The following is a 23,285-nucleotide window of genomic DNA, read 5'->3' as shown; positions in this document are numbered from 1 at the left end:
TGTGTAATTCATCATTGATCTAGAAGACTGTTAAATTAGGATAATTTACATCCCTGACATTTCCCTATAGTAAATTTCCATTACCTTTAATTCAGAAAATTGTTCCAGTAAAAGTACATACAGACATTTAGAAATTTGGTTAAAAAAACATAGATTCCAACATTTCCTTTCTTTTCTATCAAGGAAACTTCTATATCCAACTTACAAAGACTTTTTTTTAACACCAAGTTATTTTCACATTTCATTAATACGAAAAAAAAGGGAAATCTTCATGTGCTATAATTTACTTGACTGTAGTGGCCTACTTTGAAATAAAATTCAACTGAAGCATTTGACTCCATTATCTCCTCCATGGTGTAAAAAATTTTACAAAGTAGACCATAAAGTCTAGCAGAATATTTATTTTCAAATGTTTCTATCAAATGGTATTCAAAAAAAACACATGACTTTGTCCTGTCAATATATCTCATTTGAAAAGTTTTAAAATAACATTAATAATGCATAACATAGATACTTGTGGAAAATTCAAATATTTTCAAAAGTTAACATAAGCTAGAGAAAAGAGTTTTAATATGAAACATTTTTAAAGATCATAAATAACAAAGATATTGAGACAATAATAATGCACTGAAATAAAACAATATAACATATAATCCTCTAATCATTTTTTTAAAAAATAAGTTACATTTCATAATTTATAAATATGAGTTTCTGTTGCCACCTTCACAGTATAAAAGAGCACATGACAATCACATTCTCTGAATTAATGGAGAATTATACTCATTACATCTTAAAATGATGGGAATTAGTAAGTCTTATCAGAATGCCTACCTGTGTAGTGGAAGTCTTTGGACATGTCTATGGGAGCCTGTTTCACTGCTGACCGCTTGTACACAACATGAATTCTTCCTTTTTCTTCTTCCATTTGCTTACCTCTTTCCAGGGGTTCAATGAAATACTCATCATTATCACTTTTTATCATTCCAGCCTAGAGAAAGCATAAACTGTATTAATTTTAATAATAAATATCTATCATCTTTAGCTCATTAGTACTTTTTTAAATGGTAAGAAGATGATTTAGGGAAAACTAATGCTTTTTCTTTCTGCTTTTGGCTGTAATTTTAAGTTGGTGACATTATTATTAAATATCAGTAATTCTGATTGAGAAACAAAACAAAAAACAGCAAAACTAAACTTATATATCTGACTACAGAATTAAGGCTATCAGAGGGGGATGTTAGAGGGGGAGACTATCAGAAGGGGAGCATGGGGATGGAGAGGAAAGAGGATGGGAACCCAGTGGTCTGTGGCGAAGGATTATGAGTGCTTTGGTCTTGGTGGCATATGATAATATACATTTGAAGAGATGTGAATATGTACCTCTTATCATATACAGTATTGTGAACCCACATTACCTCATTAAAAATATAATGGGGCCTCCCCAGTGGCCAGCGGTTGAGTGCTGGGTTGCGAAGCTGTCCGCAGCCTCTGCAGCACCGGTTCAATCCCCGGCTGCTCCCCGGCCACCAGAGGAGGGTCCCCCATGGCGCGCAGACCTCTCCTGCCACCCGCTGCTCCCCTCAGCAGTGTACCTCGGTCCTTCTGCCTGCTCTGCTCCCTGCTCTGGCTCTGGTGAATTCTCTCACCCTCCTGCGCTTCTGACTGTACCCAGTGCTTGTATAAATAAATAAATAAATCTTTTAAAAAATATATATATAATGAAAATATTTTAAAATATAAACAAATATCAGTGATTCCCATAAGGTAGAAATTCATATATGGTAGGAAAACAACTCATATGCAGTTGAATAAAGAACCGCACATAAGAATAAGAAAATTACACAACATATAAATTTCATCACACTGCAAAAGAAGTGCATTTATATATTCTACTTTGCAGTTTATTCTAAAATAAAATCACACGGGGTATATGAATTCAAGAAAAATCTTAATTTCCTATAATAACCCAAGGTAGTGGTGCAGTCCATACATGTTGCATATTTCTAAAGTTATTTACAATGTCCTTACATAACACTGGAATGGGACCTACAATGCATGTAGTACATATAGGTCTTTTTGTCTCTAAATATACTCTTAAAGCATATGTGAAAACCATACATATATATTATATATATTTTTTCCTCCTTACACTTATCACAATAAAAAGTTTACTCTTAGAGTTATTTTTTCATCTCTCTATTTATTCCCCTTTGTGACTCTTTTTCATTTCTTATTTAGAAAATATCAGGACTACATTCAGTAATATACCTGAAGAGAAATGATAATTTGTCTGAAATTTGTTCTTTAAGTATCAAGACTACATTACAGTCCAATAGTTCCAGCTCATATTTCTACTTTAAAGGTCATACAGTAATATATAGTATTAATTTAAATATCAGTAGATTTATTTGAAAACAAAGTTGAAGAACTAATGTGTTAGTGTAGGGATTATAATTATTTAAAAAATACATATCGTATTTGGAGGTAAGTCATATTTTTCTTCTGGAGGCTTAGCTTATTCAACATTTTCAAATATGAGGCTCTCATGGACATAGGCAAAGGGCAGTGATGGTCCTCATCCCTTCTGACTATTGTTTTTTTTACCTCTGTGGTGTTCAGCAACACATAAATAAAAGGATATCTTAGCAATGAGCAAACATGTCCAGCAAATATGCCTCTGCTCTAGCTTTTTTATTGCATTCAAATCTGTCTTCTACATATTTTATGATTTCAGGTCTCACATACAAGTCTTTTATCCATTTTGAGTTGCATTTTGTATATGGCATGAGACAGTGTTCTAGTCTCATTTTTTTGCATATGATTTACCAGTTTTCCTAGCACCGTTTATTGGAGAAGCTTTCCTTTCACTAACATTTACCATTTTGGGAACATATGCTTCATGTGAGCATGGACTTTGCTATGCTGTTTTGTATAGTTTGAAGTCTGAGAGTATAACAGTGTTTTAGCTATTCAGGGTATTGAGTGGTTCCATATGAATTTCAATAATGTTCTATTTCTTTGAAGACTGCTTTTTTAGTGTCCATAGGTTTTTCATTTTCATTTACCTTGAGGCATCTTTTCATGTATTTCTTTTATTTACTCATTAACCCAATACTCATTCAGTAGTGAGTTGTTCGGTCTCTGCATACTAGAATTTTGCTCTGTTTTTTTTGTGGTTCATTTCTAGCTTGATACCATTGTGATTGGAAGATGCTTGATATGAGTTCAGTCTTCTTGAATTTATTTATTTATTTATTTTTTAAAAAGATTTATTTATTTATTTGTTTGTTTGTTTATTTATTTATTTATTTATACAAGCACTGGGGACAGTCAGAAGCGCGGGAGGGTGAGAGAATTCACCAGAGCCAGAGCAGGGAGCAGAGCAGGCAGAAGGACCGAAGCACACCGTTGAGGGGAGCAGCGGGCGGCAGGAGAGGTCCGCGCACCATGTGGGACCCTCCTCCGGTGGCGGGGGAGCAGCCGGGGATGGAACCGGCACTGCAGAGGCCGCGGGCAGCTTCACAACCCAGCACTCAACCGCTGCGCCACCAGGGAGGCCCTTCTTGAATTTATTGATACTTATTTTGTGATCCAATATGTGGTCTATCCTGGAGAATGTTCCATATACACTTGAGAAGAATGTGCATTCAGCTTTTTGGGATACATTACCCTATAAATGTCTATTAAACCTAGATGGTCTAATTCATTGTTTAAGGCTATTGTGTTCTCATTTATTTTCTGTCTGGTGGTTTTGTCCATTGATGAAAGTGAGATGTTGTAGTTCCTGGTCACTATTGTTTTGCTGCCATCTCTGAGGTTTGATAGTAACAGCCTTATATGTTTTGATGCTCTGTTATTGGATGAATATATACTGATGAGTTTTATGTCTTCCTGAAATATTGTTCCCTTAATCATTATATAATCATCCCTGCTTCTTATTACCTATTTTTAGCTGGGACTCTATTGCATGTTATATAATTATGATTGTCTCTGCCGTTCTTTTGAGTCCCATATGCTTGTAGGAATGTTTTCCAACCCTTTGCACTGAACCTATGTTTATCTTTGGAGCTCAGGTACATTCCCTGGTGATAGCAGATAGTTGGATTTTGTTTTCTGATCCAACCAGCCACTCTGTGCCTTTTGATTAGTGAGTTCAGCCCACTTCATTTCAGGTGATTATTGATATATGAGGGTCTGTTGCTGACATTTTGTCCTTAGTTTTAGAGTTCTATTTCTTTACTCTTGCCCTTGCTGGCTTTATTCCAGCAACTATCGGATCCTTGCTGATGCTTGAACACTCCAGGCAAGTGATCTGATGATAATGTTTGCATTGACTCTTTCTCTGACTTGGAATCCTCTTCTAGGTTCATGTCTCTGTTAATTCTCATGAAACACTCTGCCTACCCACATGCTTCCTCCACATGTTACCCAGCTTCATCTTTTATACTGCACTTACTGTTTTCTAACAAACTAGATAATTTAACTGTTCATTATTCATTATCACTCTCCCACCACTACTCCAGTAGCCAAGATTTGCTTTTAGTCCATTTTGGTAACTAGGTATCCTGAATGCCTAAAATAGTGCCTTGCACAAACTAGACACTTAATAAGTATTTGTTGAATGAAAAAAAAAATGAGAAGGGAAGAAAAACTAAGATAGGAAAGGATAGTCCACAGTTACTCTAAGTTTTGAGGTTTGGTAACTTAGAAAATAATAGTTTTACTCACAGAAACAGAAAAGCTAAAAGGAAAAATAGATTGGAAAAGTAGGGAATAAGTTTTAAGCATTTTCACTTGAGGTAGCGGTGTGGAGAAATGCAGAATTATTATTCAGAAAAACTGCCACAATCACAAAAATATCAGAATTCTAATGCATCTTTTCAGAGGTGATAGCTAAAGCTGTTGGGGGAAAAAATGAACAACAAAAGTAAAGTTCCTAAAGATATTTGATGGAAGGCCAATGGACAATCTTGGGAAGTGTCACAGAACCTTAGGACAATACTGTATACAAAATTTTTTAAATCTGAACTCTCTACCATGGTGCCTACAAGGCCCATGTGGCCTGGCAATGGCCACACAGACCTTCATCCCAGTGGTACTATCCCACTTATGTAAATCAGCTTCCCTTCCACTCTCTGTCCCAGCCTATTTTCCTTCAAGCCATTACCTAGATGATTGTCACCATTTTGGGAACATACACTTTATGTGAGCACAGACTTTGTCATGTTTACAGCTGTACCCCAGGTCCCAGAATGTGCCTAGCTCAGAGTAAGCACCTAATGTTTGAGGGAGGGCAGGTGAACAAATTAATGGAAAAAACAGACAACTAACAATAAAACATCTTAGTAGGAAATTTACAGGGAATGGCAGGAGAGATGAGAGAAAAATGTCCTGGGCATCTATGTGGAGTTTGATCAAAGTATAAGTAATTGAGTGAAGAAGTCATCAAAGGATGAACACTGTGAAAAATAAATTAGACAGGGGCCTCCAGGTGGTGCAGGGGTTAAAGACAGTACTATCAAGCTGTCGCTAGCCACTGCAACACGAGTTCAATTCCCTGATTCCCTGGCTGGCCAGGGAGGTGACCCATATGGCACAACAGACCTCTCCTGCCTTGCCCGCTGCCCCCCTCAGCAGTGTGTTTCAGTCAATCTGCCTGATCTGTGCCCCACTCTGTGTCTGGTGAATCCTCTCCCCCCCACCACCTCTGGCCCATACCCCAGTTCTTGTATGTATAAATAAATCTTTAATAAATAAATAAATAGATGCTATCATTTTTAATCTCTAATGCTATCAAATTGATGATGTCAAATAATATTTTATAAATTTCCCTTAATGCTACAAAGTTCTCCACATTTACCATCCTCTAGACCTATGCACCAACGCAGGAAATATTTACTGTATTTCTCAAACTATCTTTCAAAATTTAACACAGATTAATTTCTAAATTAGCAGGCTTAAAACAGTAGCGAGTACATTATATTGAGCATTTTATTATACTTCAATTAAGTCTTCACATATGCCCTTTGACAGCATTTTGGAGAGGATATTTATAAAATAATGATATATGCTAAAAATCCAGCTGCATAATTCCCCTTTCATCCTGTCAACTCTTCCAGCTACATCACTCAACTCAAACACTGCCAAGAATCCAGAATTAAGCCAAAAAAGCTGCTGAGCATGGAAATAGCTATCACAGAGGCCATGCTCCTTAGTCACTAGGAGGGGTCCTCACAACCATATTTGACACCCAATTCTAATAAACCAGGTTAGATGGTTTCCTAATCCTCATCAGAGAATAAGTGGCAAATGAGAGAAAGTGTTGTGGGATACAGGGTTTCAGATGAGATAATGTCCATGAATGCCCTTTGTAAAGTATAAAGTTGTGTAACAAGTTTAAAACTCTACTCTTTATATGTCAATAATAAATACTAGTCACTAAGAAAAGACTAACTTATGTTTAACTTGATTTAAGATGAAAATTGGTATAAAAGATATTTTTTCAGATTTCCAGTAAGAATTATTAAGGTTTTCTTGAAAAGTCTATGCCAGATTAAAACAACCACCACCACCAGAAAAACATATGCTATGGAAACATTCTATTTTTAATCATGACACTTAAATGTTGTTTTACTGCAGTTATTTTCAAGTGTGTAAAGGAAGGATAGTAGTACTAGATAGTTTGGGTTGGTTTTTTTTTTTTTTCTTTTGAGTGCCAGAAAATATGTGCTATATATGTGATACATAATTGCAGCAGAAATTAATACCCATTATTTTAAGCTATTTGGTTACAAATTTATACTAGGCCACAACATAGAAAAGCAGTAATAAGGTTAAATGTCATGTTCACATTTTAATTAAAAAATTAAAGTTTGCTTTAAATGTTTAAGAGTTTAAATGTCTAAAATTTCATATTATGATTATGTGTGTGAAAAAGAATAATACAAATATATTTTAAAAGACAAACCATTATACCATAATGTTATAAAACTCCAACTCAGCTCACTAAGATATCATAAAAACACAAATTGATAACCACTGTTTCACTATTTACTTCCCCCAACATATAGACTATTATGCGCTGAGTGAACACATTTCCCTGTTTTGTCATCAGAAAGAGTAGAGGTTACATTATTAAGATAATCTCTAGGTCTTCATGAATTTCAAAGGGCATATCAATGATAGCCCTAAATTTCTGCAGAGCTGGCATTGGGAAGGCAAGGTAATTGAGAAGTGCTAGAAAATAGTAATAAGAAGTGATTTGTGGGCCTCCCCGGCAGCGCAGCGGGTTGAGTGCAGTGCTGTGAAGCTGTCTGCAGACTTTGCAGCACCAGTTTGATTCCTGGCCAGCCAGGGAGATACCCACATGGCACAGCAGACTTCTCCTGTCTCACCCACTGCTACCCTCAGCAGTGTTTTCAGTCTGTCTGCCTGTTCTACTCCCCACTCTGTCTCTGGTGAATCCTCTCACCCTCCCACGCCTCTGGCCTGTACCCCAGATCTTGCATAAATAAATAAAATCTTAAAAAAAAAGAAGTGATTTGCAACTAAATTTGTTGACCAAAGAAACTATTTGAATTAAAGAAGTTTAATTATTTAGGATGTATTTGAGTTGAGTTTATGAAGATTAAGAAGTTGTTAAAATATCTTCCAAGTCATTCCATTGATTAAAAGTCTTCTTTTATCTAAATCCAGAAGCCATTACCAGTATTTTTTCTCTATTTCTATAGTATTTCTCACTGTCAGTCCTTTATAAATTATGATAACTGTACTAGTGATTCTTAGAAATCAAAAGATGTTGAATAAGATGTCAGTAAAACCAAAATATAAATCAGATTTAATTACAGATTTAAAATTGGGTTTGGCTGGCACTTCAGTCAACAACGATTCTTCTGATAGCTTCTGCTCTCAATAGAATCAGAATCTAACAGAATCCCTTGCAAAGTCATAGCACTAAATGCAGATTTGCAGAATCTCTTCCATAAAGGGGATGAATGGGCCCTCTAGTCAGCCAGGCATTATGGCTGAAGCTCTAAATTTAAAAAAAAAAAAATAAGAAGAGAGTATGCTAACCTGAGTCACAATTCAATTAATTGCTAAAGCAAATGAATATGATCTTAATCAGTGACATTGGACATCACCATTTCACTTCCTTAATTAGAGAGAGCATAGTCTTCCACCTGTGCTTCCAGATTCTTATAAAAATCTAGGTTGTAAGACATGTAATTCTAAGATGTTTCCTAAAGGCTAAAGAATTGTCTATATATCTGGCTTAATTATTGATAATTTCCCCTAATCTCTGCTACTAGCCCCAGCCTCCACAAAGTCAGGTCATGGTTATTTGGGCCCTTAATATTTCTATTTTTATTCAGTTATATCAAGTTTATATTTTTTAAAGATTTATTTTATTTATTTATGCATACATGGGCTGGGGTGTAGGCCAGAGGGGTGAGGGTGAGAAGACTCACCAGAGACAGAGTGGGGAACAGAACAGGTGGATCTACTGAAATACACTGCTGAAGGGAGTAGTGGGCAAGACAGGTGAGGTCTGCTGTGCCATGTGGGTCACCTCCCTGGTGGGGGATCAAACTGGTGCTGCAGTGGCTACTGATAGGTTCATAGTACTGAGACTTAACCCCTTGAGCCACCAGGGAAGCCTAATTATATCAAGTTTAAAACATAGTCTATGATGAAGAATATTACACAGAAGGAGCCCTAGGAAGCTCACTATTATAATAACACTACATTTCTTGTTTGTGATTTCTATTGATCTCATATACTGTTATGAAAATCCAGAAAAAAATTTTTACATTTTAAGAATAGGAATAGGTTTACTTCTCCTGATAAACCATTTTTATTTTATACTTTGTACTATGTAATTAAACAATATTTATGAGAAAACACAGAATAAAATTTGTATTATACCTGTAAGACAATCTTGTGACATGAATCCTTGAATACTGACCTTTTCTGAACATTACTTTTCCTTCTTTTATTTTCCTTTATTGCTGACTTGTTCTAACTTTAATGCCTTCTTGTATGAATTGATATAAACTGCCACATATTACTTATCAGACTGAAGAAATATTTATTAAAGTATAATCCATATACATATAATTCAAGCTAAAACTAACATTATGACTTACTCATTTGAAACAAGAAGGTATATTGTTCTGGAAATGTATAAATTATATGATTTAATGATCAATGTTTGGCATCATCCAGTATTTCACAAGTACCTACGAATATTCCTAAATCAGTTGAGGATACACAAATTATCATTTTGTGAATATTTAACAAAATATGACACTTCATAACTCAATTTTACTTTTCTGTAACTTCTTGATGATTTATTCTGTATAATGGTCACAGAAATGTAACCTATATAAAATGTATTTATCAATATTTTTATTTTGGGTGTTGATACTATGTCACTGGATATTCCATCTATACACAAATGCACATACCTACCTATAACCTTAATAATCTTGGCAGAAGGTATGAACCAGAAAGCATGTTTTTCTGTTATTTATTTCCTCTCATTGCTTTGTAAAACATAAGTCAAAAAACAATAAGCAATATCAGTAATAAGAAAATGTTACCAAATATTCAATAAGAGGACAAAGAAAAAGAGATTTTTTTTTTTTTTCAAAAAAGGAGAAGGGTCTCCCCGGTGGTGCAGCAGTTGAGCACTGGGTTGTGAAGCTGCCCACAGCTTCTTCAACACCAGTTCGATCCCCGGCCACCGGACGAGGGTCCCACATGGCGCCCGCTGCTCCCCTCAGACTTCTCCTGCCGCCCACTGCTCCCCTCAGCAGTGTACTTCGTCACTCTGCCTGCTCTGCTTTGCTCTCCGCTCTGCCTCTGGTGAATTCTCTCACCCTCCCGCACTTCTGACTATACCCTGTGCTTGTATAAATAAATAAAATAAAAATCTTAAAAAAAAAAAAAGGAGAAGAAACGTTAATCTAACTATACTTTATGGTCCAACTTGAAGGTCAAAAAGATGTGAGAATGAGCACAAGTTAGAAGCAGAATCAGGCCACAAACTTCTGAGGAATCATGTGCCTTTTATTAAAATCCACTTTAGACTTTTTCCATCTCCTAGAATAATGTATGTCTATTATAAATGTGCCTCAATAGTCATGATTAATTTGTTGCTAAATATTTGTAAAGAAAGGTAAAATATCAAAAATTGTCAAAGCACAAAAATAGAGTTGATTATTTTTTCTTTTGGAAGGACAGAGAAAATTGAAAAACTGATATGATATTATGCAATGCTCTTAAGTATCTTTGCAATTTAAAAGTCACTTTAATAATTCAACAACCTAAAAAGAAATTGTGTGTATTGTTGCTCTTTCATAGTTACTTTGTACAATTAGAGGGAAAGAAAATGGGGGGAAAAAGAAGAGTAAGAAAGGTGTGAACAGGACTGAATATAGAGATCCAGATTCTGTATTCTACTTGTTATAAATACTTTAAAAATCTCTAGTAAAATGATCTCCACAAGTGTTTGACATTTATGGAATTTACTGCATATGAAATATTTTACACATTTATAGGAAACCTTGGTTCCATTCCATAAAGAGAATAAATCATCCCCTAGTGTATCTGTTTTGGTTTTTCATGCTGAGTTTTTCATATTAAGGCATCTTTTCTAGTAATTTTTCTGAGTCATGGTGTGGGCTATAATTACAAACAAGAAAATCTCTAAGGGAAAAAAATAAACCCTTAAATGACTACAGTACTGACATAATAAAAGATTGCAAACATTCATTTTATTAACAGAATCAATTCATAAAACCAATACCTACCTTCTAATTAAATGCTCAGAATTTCCTTTATGTCCAGATTTAAAGATGAGATCTACCAATTCCATCTTAAAGAACATAAAGAAGGAACTTAGCTTTCTGACACAGGATTTGAGTTTGGTCATAGCTTTGCTACCAGCTAGTATGGCATTTGAAAAGTCATTTAATAGCTCCTTGGGACTCCATTTCAAAATCTTGAAAAATTACAAGAGTTTTACTATATCTTCTCTAAGATGACTTTGAGTTAAATTACCTTCCAATATTAGAAGACATGAATTTGAGAGCTCCCAGGAAAGACATTTATGTGAAAGAGGTTCCCTGCCAATATCCCAAGACTCACTTATTCCCAGGATAAATAACTTGAAATAAGATCGTAATACTAATGTAAAAGTAGGTCACAAACTTTAATGTGCCAAAGAAATTAGGTCCCAACTTCAGAGACGTTCCAAGTTTCAACTCCAGAGAATCTGATTCAAAAGGACTGGGATGGAGATCAGAAATCTGCAATTTTAACAAACAATTCATATGCTGTAAATAGCAGTAGTCTGGAAATTACAGATGAGAAAAACTACTTGAAAAATAATGTGCCAATCAAAATGAATTTTTGGATATTTACTCCCTTCCTTCAAAACAATTTTAAGATCACTATTAAATATATATGTGGTGTGTGTGTGTGTGTGTGTAAATGGAATCTATGAATTGAACTTTATATGATAATTAAAATACATAATAGTCATCCACTAAAAATAAAATTTTCATACATTTCTCAAGTTTTAATGAGTTTGCAAAATGAGTTGTGTCTTAAAGAAAAAATTAAAAATCATACTCCTTTATTCAGTAGAAAATAGAGATTTACTAACAGCTGCTACAGGAGGGAAAAATATTAAGGGGAATGTAAAATACAAAAAACCCTAACTTTCTGATATTAGAAATTATTCAAAATAGCACACATACCAAAATACATGATCATTCCAAAGCTTTTTGTGTCAAGGCAGTGAGCAATTAATAATTATTAAGGCTAGGAATGTCTATTATACCACATTTGAGGATTCATAGTGAAGATATATTTGCTAAATATATCCTAAAATGATGAACTAGGTCACATTTAACATTAGTAAAATGGAAATTCGTGCATATGTGCATAATTTAAAGTACAGAAATTCTGTTTGTAAATAGGAGTTCAATCCAGATCAGATCAACAATTCCTTCAGCACTAGCTACTTATCTGCCATTGGGGGAATGCTAGATGCCCACAGCATGGTCAGTTTCTCCTAGCACAGTGTTTCTCAAGCTTTATTGTATGAATGAATTAGTTGAGATCTTGTCAATACAGATTCTGACTCAGGGGTCTGAGAGTCTATATTCCTAATAAAACTCTCATGTAATATTGTTACTTCTCCTTCCCTGGATGAAATTTTAGTAACAAAGCCTAAGGGTATTTCAAACTCATTGGGTTAAACAGAGGAAATCTCATGAATTAGATATAGGTCACCATGACAGATTTTATTTTCTAAGGATGGCCCACAGCACTACCTGTCATCTCATATTATCTTTCTCACTATGATCTTGCCACTCCTCCACCAAAATGTAGAATTCAGTTCCCCTTCCCTGGAGTCCAAGCCAGCTTTTGTGACTCATTTGCAATCAAAAGAATGTGGAGGAAGTGCCTCTGCCTAAATTCTGAGGCTACTTGGGAAAAAGCCTTGCAGCTTCTTCCTAGGTTTTTTGGAACACTTTCTCTCCAGATGCTTCCTCTTGATCTAGCTGCCACCCTGGGAGAAGCCCAAGCCATATAAAGAGGCAATGTATATGCTCTCTGGTAACAGTCCAAGCCTTGGAATCACTCGGCCCAGTCACCAGACATGTGAATGAAGCATCCTGCATATAGTCCCATTGAAATTAAACCCAGCCTTGTGAGCATTCCCATATGAGAAGCCAGACATTCTGGAGCAAAGAAAAATCACCCACCCTTACCCTCTCTGAATTCCTGACACACAAAATCCATGATCATAATATTAGTTGCTTTTTTACACCCTAAATTTAGAAAGCTTTGTTACATAATAAAAAAAAAAAAGAGTGCAGTTAAGGCAGAAAAAGAATACATAATGAATAAAAGCAAAGGCTTGATTCATACATATTATTTCCAATTTGTGATATAGTTGTATAGCTATGAATTGGAAGGTATGTGATAGACACAAAGCTTCTTAAACTTGCAAGAACCCCAGGGAAAAATCTAGCTGGACTGGAAGGTCAATCCTGAGGTGAAGCAAGAGACTATACAGGGAACTGAATGGGGATAATAGCAAAGAAACTTTGAGGACATAAGCAATAAATAAATAGCAATCAATGCAACAGGAATCTATGGATATATGAAAAAAATTTAAAATAGTGTTTAGACTCTTAAGACTTTAAGATGGTTTATGCTCATACTCTTCACAGAACAAGGATGGAGTTGAAGGGGATTATGCTCAGGGAATAAGTCAGAAGGAAAAAGAAAATTATCAGATAATATCACTTATGGGAGGAATATAGGGAAACCGAAGGTAGGGTTCTAAAAAGACAAAACTTGTAGTCAACTATAGATCTGAGGCTTAAAGGGATCAAAAGAGGGTTGAGAAGAACACAAGGGACCATGGTGGTAGTTCACAGGTGATGTGGTGGTGGGATATTTAGGGTGACTGCACAAGAGGGGAGAACTCAAATACTGTAAAGATAGGAACAACAACATAAAAAAATAAAAATTAATTAAAAAAAGACTTTAAGATAGTTTATGGTTCCATTCGTGGAAATTTTTTTGATTAGAATAACTAGAAACACCCAGCCCTCATGAAGCAAATATAAATTAGAGAGGACAAAGGAAAAGCTGTAAGAAGGGAAACAGAAACAATGTAAATAAACAGAACACCCAGTGGGGATAAATAAGAATGAGAAGAAAGAATCACAGCACAATGGCTAAATGGCCCATGAATGCTGTGCTACTTCCTCTGAACAAAAATTTCTGTATCCCTACCAAGGGTCAATCACGTTTCACAAACTGGGGATATAGTGAAATTATAACATTGCCACAAGGCCATAAAGCATAAAGTACCAATGAGTCTAATAAACAAAGAGTGTGAATATAACCAAGCCTATGTAAATAAAGTAGTAATGAGAGAAAAATTATTTTTCTCATTATTATAGATAAAAGATACCATCAGAGGGCCTCCCTGGTGGCATAAGGGGTCAAGACACAACCTATGAAGCTATCCACAGCCACTGCAGCATGAGAACCATCCCCAGCCAGGGAGCTACCCACATGGCACAGCAGACCTCTCCTGACTCACCCGCTGCTCCCCTCAGCAGTGTATTTCAGTCAAATCCGCCTGTTCTTTTTCCTACTCTGTCTCTGGTGAATCCTCTCGACCTCCACACCTCTGGCCTATACCCCAGTTCTTGCATGCATGCATAAATAAATCTTTAAAAAAAAATACCATCAGATTAGAACAAAGCCCAAGATAACTTCCTAACCATAATCCACTAGGTGTCCTGGTCAGAAAGTTTGGAGTCACTCTTGATCCTTCTGTGGCAGACATTGCTGGTACTCCCTAGTACCTGTGTTTTCCTCTTCTTTCTAGGTGCATTTCTCAGCCACCAATGCACTTAGGTACATCCAGATACTCACAACGGAATGTGAGTGACAATATTCGACTTCTTAGACTAACCCATAAAATCCTACCACAACATCCTACATGTCAGAGGAAGGTACCCAAGAAAGGTGAGGTATCTGTCTCTATTTTCTCTCCCCACCAAGTCAGTTTTGACACTGGTGTCCTACTCCTTTCATGGCCCCGGCTTTCATGCCATTCATTTTCTGCCTGAATTCTTGAGGTCAAGGGACAGTAACACCACCTACCTCTTGATGGGGTACCTCACGATCCTATTTTGGTCCCCTTACCCCTGCCCACACTTCTTTAAAGAGTAACTTTATGAAAATTTTCTCAATTATAGCTGTTTAAACAATGCCACTACTCCCTACTAGGACCCTGACAGATAAACCACCCCATCCTGCCTAAACTTTGAATAGAACTTTGAATAAAACTTAGGTATTAAAGAGAACTGATAAAAATGATAGAACTTTAGACTGAGAATGATCTTGGAAATCACCTCGAGCCCATGCTCCTCATTTTACACTGATGGTAATAATGACCAGCAATGGAATCGATGTGTGTTCTTTCCCTTTTACATTTTCTATATAAAGCATTATGTTTAACTCATAACAAAAGAAAATATATATTATATGCCAAGCTTTTCACAGGTTTCAGAATGTTTATGAATGATATTTACAATATTTTCAGGAAAAAATAACAAGATTCAATTCTTAAAATTCACAATTAGAAAATAGTTCTGCATTGGAACAGCATCCACCTCACCTAGAAGGCAAAGAACATATATTTCTTAGTTCTCATTCTTTCAATGGAACCCTACTCCATTCACAGTGTTGCCAAATGGCTCAACCAGCCCAAAACAATTTACGGTATTGAAATATACTGACTTTTCCCCCTGGTGATCTTCTTATGATGGAAAAAACAAGTTTTAACCAAAGCTGACCTTGATCATTAATGTCAGCTCCTGATCGAAAGCAGCACCCTGCCTGCAAGTCACATTAAAAATGCTAAAGCATCTCTCCAGCTAGAAGTTCAGTAGTGGCAAATGTTCATTATCAAGCTCTATGATTAAGGACTTTTTCTAGTTCTGTTTTCCTCTAAAGATGGCCCTGTTCAGAAGCATCCATCTCTTATCTTGAGTTTCTTCTAAAGTTCCTGTTCCAAAATGCAACATTAGCTGGTATGTACCAGTCTAAGAAAAATGCAATATCTGGTTTTAAACCAACCTTGCCCTGGAACACTAAATATGATGCAAAATCATCTGTTATTTGGAATAGCTATACTTGCTGATTTAAAGTGTGTCAGACATAGAGTTCAGTGTGTTTATGCACAAACATTATTAAACTTCCTGACTCTCCTCTTACGAACCTTTGCTATATGAAAAAAAAAATGTCACATGAACATAGTATCATTCTATAAAAAATCCACTAAAATTGTGAGTTGTAAAATATGTCTCTTAGTGTCATAATCTTGGTTAAATAGTATGCTTATGTAAAAGTGATTTTCTAAGCATCTATGGTTACTTCTTACAAAATTTCTAAAGAACAACAATGGGTGCTTTCTTGTATGTATGTCAGCTGATTAATGATTTTGCTCTTTTAAATTTTAGATCACAGGATTGTGAGTTGGGATTAGAAAAAACATGGTTTTCAGCAACATTGCACAGATTTTATGGAATGGCTGACCTTTCTTGTTTTCTATTTAGTATCCATATCATCAACTATCAACATATAACTTTGTTTTAGATGTGTGTCTATTTTTATATATTTTACATCATTGTTCATTTTTTAACAATGTTTGCTTTCTTTTCTCAGGTGTAGTCCCCACAGAATTTCCATCATCAATTTACCTGTGCATCATCACCACAGTTCCCTGTACTCTTCTCTCCCTCATTCCAATCCCTCTCCCTCCCCTGCAGAATGTCTCTGGTTTATAGTGGTCTGTTTATTTTTATTCTGTTTTGTTGTGTTTTTTATTGTTATTATTTTTTCCCTGATGCCTGACTTGGTTCCCCCCTATTCCTGCTATAAGTGAAACCATTTGATATTTTTCTTTTTCCTTCTGACTTATTTCACTGAGCATAATTCCTTCTATCTCCATCCACATTGCTGTGAATGACATTAGTTTATCTTTTTTGATCGCTGAATAGCATTCCATTGTGTATATGTACAGATGTGTTTCCATTTAAAGATATATTATTTAGGGCCTCCCTGGTGGCGCAGTGGTTGAGCGCTGGGTTGCGAAGCTGCCCGCAGCCTCTGTAGCACCAGTTCGAGCCCCGGCTGCTCCCTGGCCACTGCAGGAGGGTCCCACATGGCGCGCAGACCTCTCCTGCCACCCGCTGCTCCCCTCAGCAGTGTACTTCGGTCCTTCTGCCTGCTCTGCTCCCCTCTCTGGCTCTGGTGAATTCTCTCATCCTCCTGCACTTCTGACTGTACCCAGTGCTTGTATAAATAAATAAATAAATAAATAAATAAATCTAAAAAAAGACATATTATTTAAATACATTGTTGATCAATGAACACTGAGTTTATGGTCAAGAACACTATTTAATTCACACTTAAGTGAAACTTATCTAGCACATGTATCTTCTCCACAGGTACCATGACCTTCTTATACTTAAGAACATTAGATATACTTCAATACTACACCTGTGGGCCATTTAAACAGAGAAATGACCAATAGAAGGGATAAAACTGCCCAAAAAAATTTGCACTAAGTTAACTGCAGAAAGGATTTGTGTTTACCATAGGAGAGAAGAAACAAGAAGTCAAAAGTCACCTTGTTGGGCACTGGCTAGGAACTTGTACATTTACATGACATATATGTTGTTTTTTGTTGTTCTGTGCATGTTCATGAATTATTGCAAAGTTTCCAAGTATTGATTTGGGTTCTATAAATAAATATTAGTGAGTAAGAAATTTGTACTCTATTAACAATGGGATAACTATATATTAAGGATGTTAATTGGTTACATTTATCTACTGCATTTCCTGAAATTTTCAACACTGAACATGTATCCAAATAAAAGTTCTTTTCACTTTGAAAGGCAAAAAAAGATATTTCATAAGTCAAATACAACAAGCTATCTTTTACTTAACTCATAGATACTTATGTTAACTTGTGAAAATTAGGTTTATTTCTGTAACCCCTTGAGTTGTCAAGTCTTTCAAGAAGAACATAGAAGATGCTTTATAAATGTCAAAACAATGACCAAATTTATTAAAATGTAGAGTTTTACATACTCTTCACATTATGGGACATTCTTCAAATGGCAACATTTAAAAGTAAAGCTGAAGGTTGTGACATGGTATTCTACGAAACTATTTCATAAAAAAATTACCACTTATGTGTTAAGCACCAATCAGGGAAATTGTCTTTGGGAAGGAAATTCATCTTTTTAATAACAATTATCATAGAAGCATTTGCACAACTAGAACCATATAACATCAAAGACTTGTCAACTAACATCCTAAAATATCCTCAAGGTAATTGAAAGTTTATAAATGAAAGTTCTGCACCCATTTATTGCAACATAAAGATCAGATTGCCAATCGTTTGCCTATGGATCTGTATCCCTCTTAACTGACATTAAGGATTTTATGGTCATGACCATGATCAAATTTCTGTCACAATTCATCACTCATAAAGGTTTTCATAGAACAACTGACACAAAAAAACACACCGCTAGAGTTGTATGGTCAACAATATTCACCAGTTTGACAGCTCTAGCCAGATCTCTCTGTCGGTCCACTATGAACTAGTCCTCCAGGGGGTCATAACCACAAAAGCAATATCAGGATGAGCCATGTGACTTGGATTATCTCAATACCAATTATAATTCAGACACATACAGTGAAAAAACCAAGAATTCCTTCTAATCTCACAATTGCTAGGTGTTGACATGTGTATATTCATATTCATCAATTTTAATAATAGGCAGTGTACTAATAGCAGTAAAGGCAAAATACAGGTCATGTCAGAAAAACAGATAAAGGTAGCCTTACCATTTATAAAATTCTTTCCATTCAGTAAGATTGGTGGTTAGTTTGATGGAGCTATTTAAACCTTTTGAGTCCCCATAAATATTTTTGGTTTTGTTTCTTTTGAGATTTAGGGTTTGAGAACATTTCTTTCTTTCTTTCATTGGGGTTTTGAGGATTTTGGCTTTGAGGTTAAGCCAGTAAACTGACAATACTCTTCTTTACTCTACACGTTTGAAAATTAAGACACAGGAAACAGTATTACTACATACAGAAGGAAGAGGAATAAAACAGGGGATTCATAGTCACATAAACAAAGCCTATCAAAAGGCTCAATTAATGATTTTGTTCACACATAAAAGTCTTATTTATACAAAAATGTGTCATTATTTTACATTTTTTGCAAATCTCACTGTCTGACTTAATAGAAGACAACTGGATTCCCCAACCCGCTTCTGAAATCAATCTGTTGTAATACCATACCTTATGCAGCCTCTGGAAAACTTCACTATATGCATGAATGAGAGAGAGTAAACAATAATATCTTAGTATAATTATGAAAATCACTGTAAATTCATAGACCCCTTGTAAAGGTCTTGAGGACATAGACTGATCTATCTCTCTGATTTGCTGAGGATTATTCTACTTTTTAGCACTGAGAGCTCCAGGTTCTGGGAAACTCCTTAATGTAATGCATGTCAGTATGACTTGGTCATCCTCTAATACGATATAACATAGAACAGAGAGGATGACCAGTAGTAAAAGTAAATCAAAAAAATTAACTTGCTTAAGATCACAAAATCCACTATTACTATATCTTCATAACCACAAGGATACCTAACTCCTGGCTACATATATATTCATTTTCTGTTAAATAGTGCTTAATAACAACATACTAATTTGCAGCAAAATGGACTATGGTGGACGACTATGGGTGACTGTGGTAATTCTGGTGGGATTCTGTATTTCTGAATCATACACAGTATTTTAAATCATTATTACCTTAGGTTCCAAAATTATTTGAAAAACCCTGAAAGCAATCAAATCTTCTAAGATGCATATACTTAATCATATGCAATGTAAAGGTCTCATGTTATTTTAGGAAAAATCTAAATTAAGCCACATTTAACTGTTTGTGTTTTGAAATCTTGGGTTTGAATCAATTTAACTTAGTAGATGACCACTAAAAATATATTTATTTTTGAAAGAAAAGCAGTACATGATTTTTTTATTAAGTATTCACAAAATGCAATCAGAATTCCTACCATTACAGTAACTAATTACCTTGAGCAACAGAAAAGTATTTAACTTCTTAAAAATTAGCTCATTTTTCAAAAAGCTTTACTGAGTAAAGTATATTCACTTTGCTTTATGACATTTAAGTGCCAAACCACATGTTTTTCCTCCGTCACCTTTAGTTCCTTTTAAATGAAATTGTGTATGAGTAAGTCTTTAGTCAAATAATACAGTAATGTTTCCATCATTTTTTCCTATTTTTGATGAAATATTTCGTAAATGTTATGTATAGAACTAACAGAAACCAGTATAACCTTCAAACAATTCCTAAGGTTTCTTTTAAAAAAACATGAATGACAAAATCATATTATTTAGATTAAAATGTTATAAGAAATCACCATCGTAACCAGTGGTTTTCTTCATGTGAGATATTTTACATTATTGAATTGGCAATAAACATTCATTTCAAACTCTAGACATTCTTCTTGCCATCTTTCTCTGAAATTAAATGTGTACCTACAGTTGCTATGTTACTGGTATAAGCCTTTCCTTGGCATAGTAATTTTGTTTAAATAAATCATTTTCTGAAAAGGTGTGTGCTAAAACTTCAAAGTACATTTCCAAAAGCAATAATCCCTTTAAATAAAGAAATATATCTTCTCTCTCCATTTATTGGGGTTTGTTTTTACTCTTCAATTGTCTACACTGACAATACATTTATGATTTATTAAAAAGGAATGTGTTACAATGCAAAATTTCAGGAGCTATACAGAAAATTAGTTAACAGCTTTTCTACTTCAAATGGAAAAAAAAAAACCAAAATACTCTACAATGACATACCACTTCACAATTTTGATAAAGGTTACTTGTTACTGTCCCAAAGAAAAAGTATATAAAACTAATAGCATATGAACATATAGATAGGGAAGTGTAGGGGTAGGATGGGCCACTGAGCAGGTTTCCTAATCCAGCAGATGGGTAAAACAAACCATTTACCCTACAGCAAGTAAATGTTAAGCATCATAGTATCTTTCAAACACACTCAAAGAAGATAAAGGTCTGAATCCCATTTTATAATCATGCATCAAAGTCAGGTAAAATAGTAGAGTCTAAAATGTATCTTATTATAGATCAATTGCTCTATAGCAGAAAAAATACATTCACACACTTACGTCACTGCTACCAGTTTCTCCAAATTTTAGCTTACAAAGCCAATCAACCTATTGAGGGGAGTAAAATCAATCATCTTGTTGCTTAAATATTTCCACAATTTATTTCTAAAAGATTAAGTATGAATTTCTTAGCATAGTACACGATGCTTATTCAATCCCCAAACACCTTATCTCTTGCCAGTGCATCCTTCAGCAAATAGGCTTCAGTTCTATAGTCAGCTATCAAGGGTTAGTTTTTCAGTTTGTCTTTATCTGAATACTAATTAAATTACTTTATATTCCACATATTTGTGACACCATGCTGTATTTATCTTTTTCCTTCTGACTTATTTCACTTAGCATTATCCTTTCAAGCTCCATCTATGACAAAAACTAGACAAGGGGTTGATTTTCAAAATATATAAACACTCAGACAGTTCCATTAAAAGAAAACATACAACCTGATTTCAAAAAATGATAGAGGCTCTAAATAGGCATCTCACCATCAAAGAAGACACACAGATGATGAATAGATACATTTAAAAAATGTTCTTCAGGCCTCCCCTGGTGGCGCAGCAGTTGAGCGCTGGGCTGCAAGGCTACCCGCAGCTTCTGCAGCGCCGGTTCGGTTCCCCTGCCGCCAGCGAGGGTCCCACCAAAAAAAAAAAAAAAAAATGTTCTTCACTGCTTATCATTAGAGAAAAGCAAACCAAGACCACAGAGAAATTTGACCTCACATCGGTTAGAATGGCTATTATCAAAAGGTCAAGAAACTATAAGTACTGGGGAGAATGTAGAGAAAACGAAGCCCTGGTGTGCTATTGACGGAAATATAAATTGGTACAGCCACCAAGGAAAACAATATGTATGTTCTTCAAAAAATTAAAAAAGAGAACTACCATAGAATCCAGCAATTCCACTTCTGGATATTTATCTGAAGAACATAGGAACACTAATTTAAAAAGATTTATGCACCCTTATGTCCACTGCAACATTATTTATAATACCCAAAATATGGAAACAATCAGTGCCCAGGGACAGATGATTGGATAAAAATGATGTAGTATATATGCACAATGAAAAACTGTATCAGCTGTAAAAAAAGATGAAACATTGACATTTGCAACAACATGGATGAAACCTAAAGGGATTTACACTAAGCTAGGTGAAATGAGCCTTCAAGAGAAAGACAAATACTATATGATTTTACTCATTTTTTATTATAAAAAAGCAGATGAATAAAGCAAATATGAAAGAAAACCTTTAGACTCTGACAACAAAATGGTGGTTATCAGGAAGAAAGGTTGGGGCGAATACATACAGGGAGTCAACTGGATAATGGACGGTGACATGACACTTGGTGGCAGACATGGTGTGGTATAGGCAGTTGTCAAGGTGAGAAGCTATACACTTGAAACCAATATAATTTTGTAAACCAATATTATCTCAATAGGGGCCACCCTGGTGGCACAATGGGTGAAGCACAGCACTATGAAGACGAGTTCATAGTGCAGCACGAGTTCGATCCCCAGTGAGGGAGGTGACACACATGGGCACAGCAGACCTCTCCTGTCTTCCCCAATGCTCCCCTCAGCAGTGTATTTCAGTAGATCTGTCTGTTCTGCTCCCCACTCTGTTTCTGGTGAATCCTCTCACCCCCCACCTCTGACCTGTACCCCAGTTCTTGTATGCATAAATAAATCTTTAAAAAATATATTATCTGAATAAAAAAATGATACTGGTCATTGTGGTGTCCTAATCAAATGTGATCTCTTGGTCACCAGTTCCAAACTATTCAAGCCTAATGGGTCAAAGAATGGCTTCCCAAAGGAGACAGTCATTTACTCATAGAATTAAAATATGCAGGGAAATAACCACTGCATAAATAGTCCTTGTATGTATCACCACGTCCTGCAGGAAAGCAACCCAGCTATCAGTTACAATGAGCAAGAAGGCAATGTTGCATCGCTGCTGCCATGTATGTCTGGGTGAAAGTGGGTCTGGAGCTGACTTCCCGCTGAGGAGCAAATACAAAAACATACATGCACATACAGTTCCTTCTCCTGTTCCTAGAAAAACAAATAAGGAAAGAATTCCCCACTACTCTCACCAAATTCTAAATGGGGAGGTAAGAGAGGTATGCAAACCTCTGTGTGTGACGCATGATAAAAATTTATTCCTCTCAAGTCTTTCCAAGACCATAAAAAATAAGTTGGCTGCTGTCATCATGGTCTTATCCTGGACATTTAAGGATAAACATTAAACACCTCAGGGTATTTTTCTTCTAATTTAAATCTAAACTCAGGTTTACAATTACTGTCTGTGTTAAAAAATGTGCTCACATGTGAATTTCTGTAACTTTTTAATCCTGGGATTTATGTGTATGGACTTTTGTGTTTGGGTGTGTGCTGAGTTTTCTTTCTTTCATTCTTCTGTGTGAAGTTATAAATACATTTTGAT

The 23,285-nt window shown here is 35.4% G+C and overlaps 1 protein-coding gene across 1 annotated transcript in view; it reads right to left on the bottom strand.

The window, feature by feature from the left end:
* The window catches only part of ADAMTS3 (ADAM metallopeptidase with thrombospondin type 1 motif 3), a gene marked incomplete at its 3' end in the record, with an annotated part of 222,942 nt that overhangs the window by 122,007 nt on the left and 77,650 nt on the right, over positions 1–23,285 (bottom strand). The window contains exon 4 of the mRNA XM_084233455.1: positions 832–988. Within this exon, the coding sequence (XP_084089581.1) occupies positions 832–988 (157 nt within the window). The remainder of the gene's footprint in view (positions 1–831; positions 989–23,285) is intronic.

Source organism: Talpa europaea (assembly GCF_964194135.1).
Source record: "Talpa europaea genome assembly, chromosome: 5".
NCBI lineage: Eukaryota > Metazoa > Chordata > Mammalia > Eulipotyphla > Talpidae > Talpa > Talpa europaea.
Note: the sequence above shows the minus strand (reverse complement) of the source record. Positions and strands in the feature narration are given on the sequence as shown.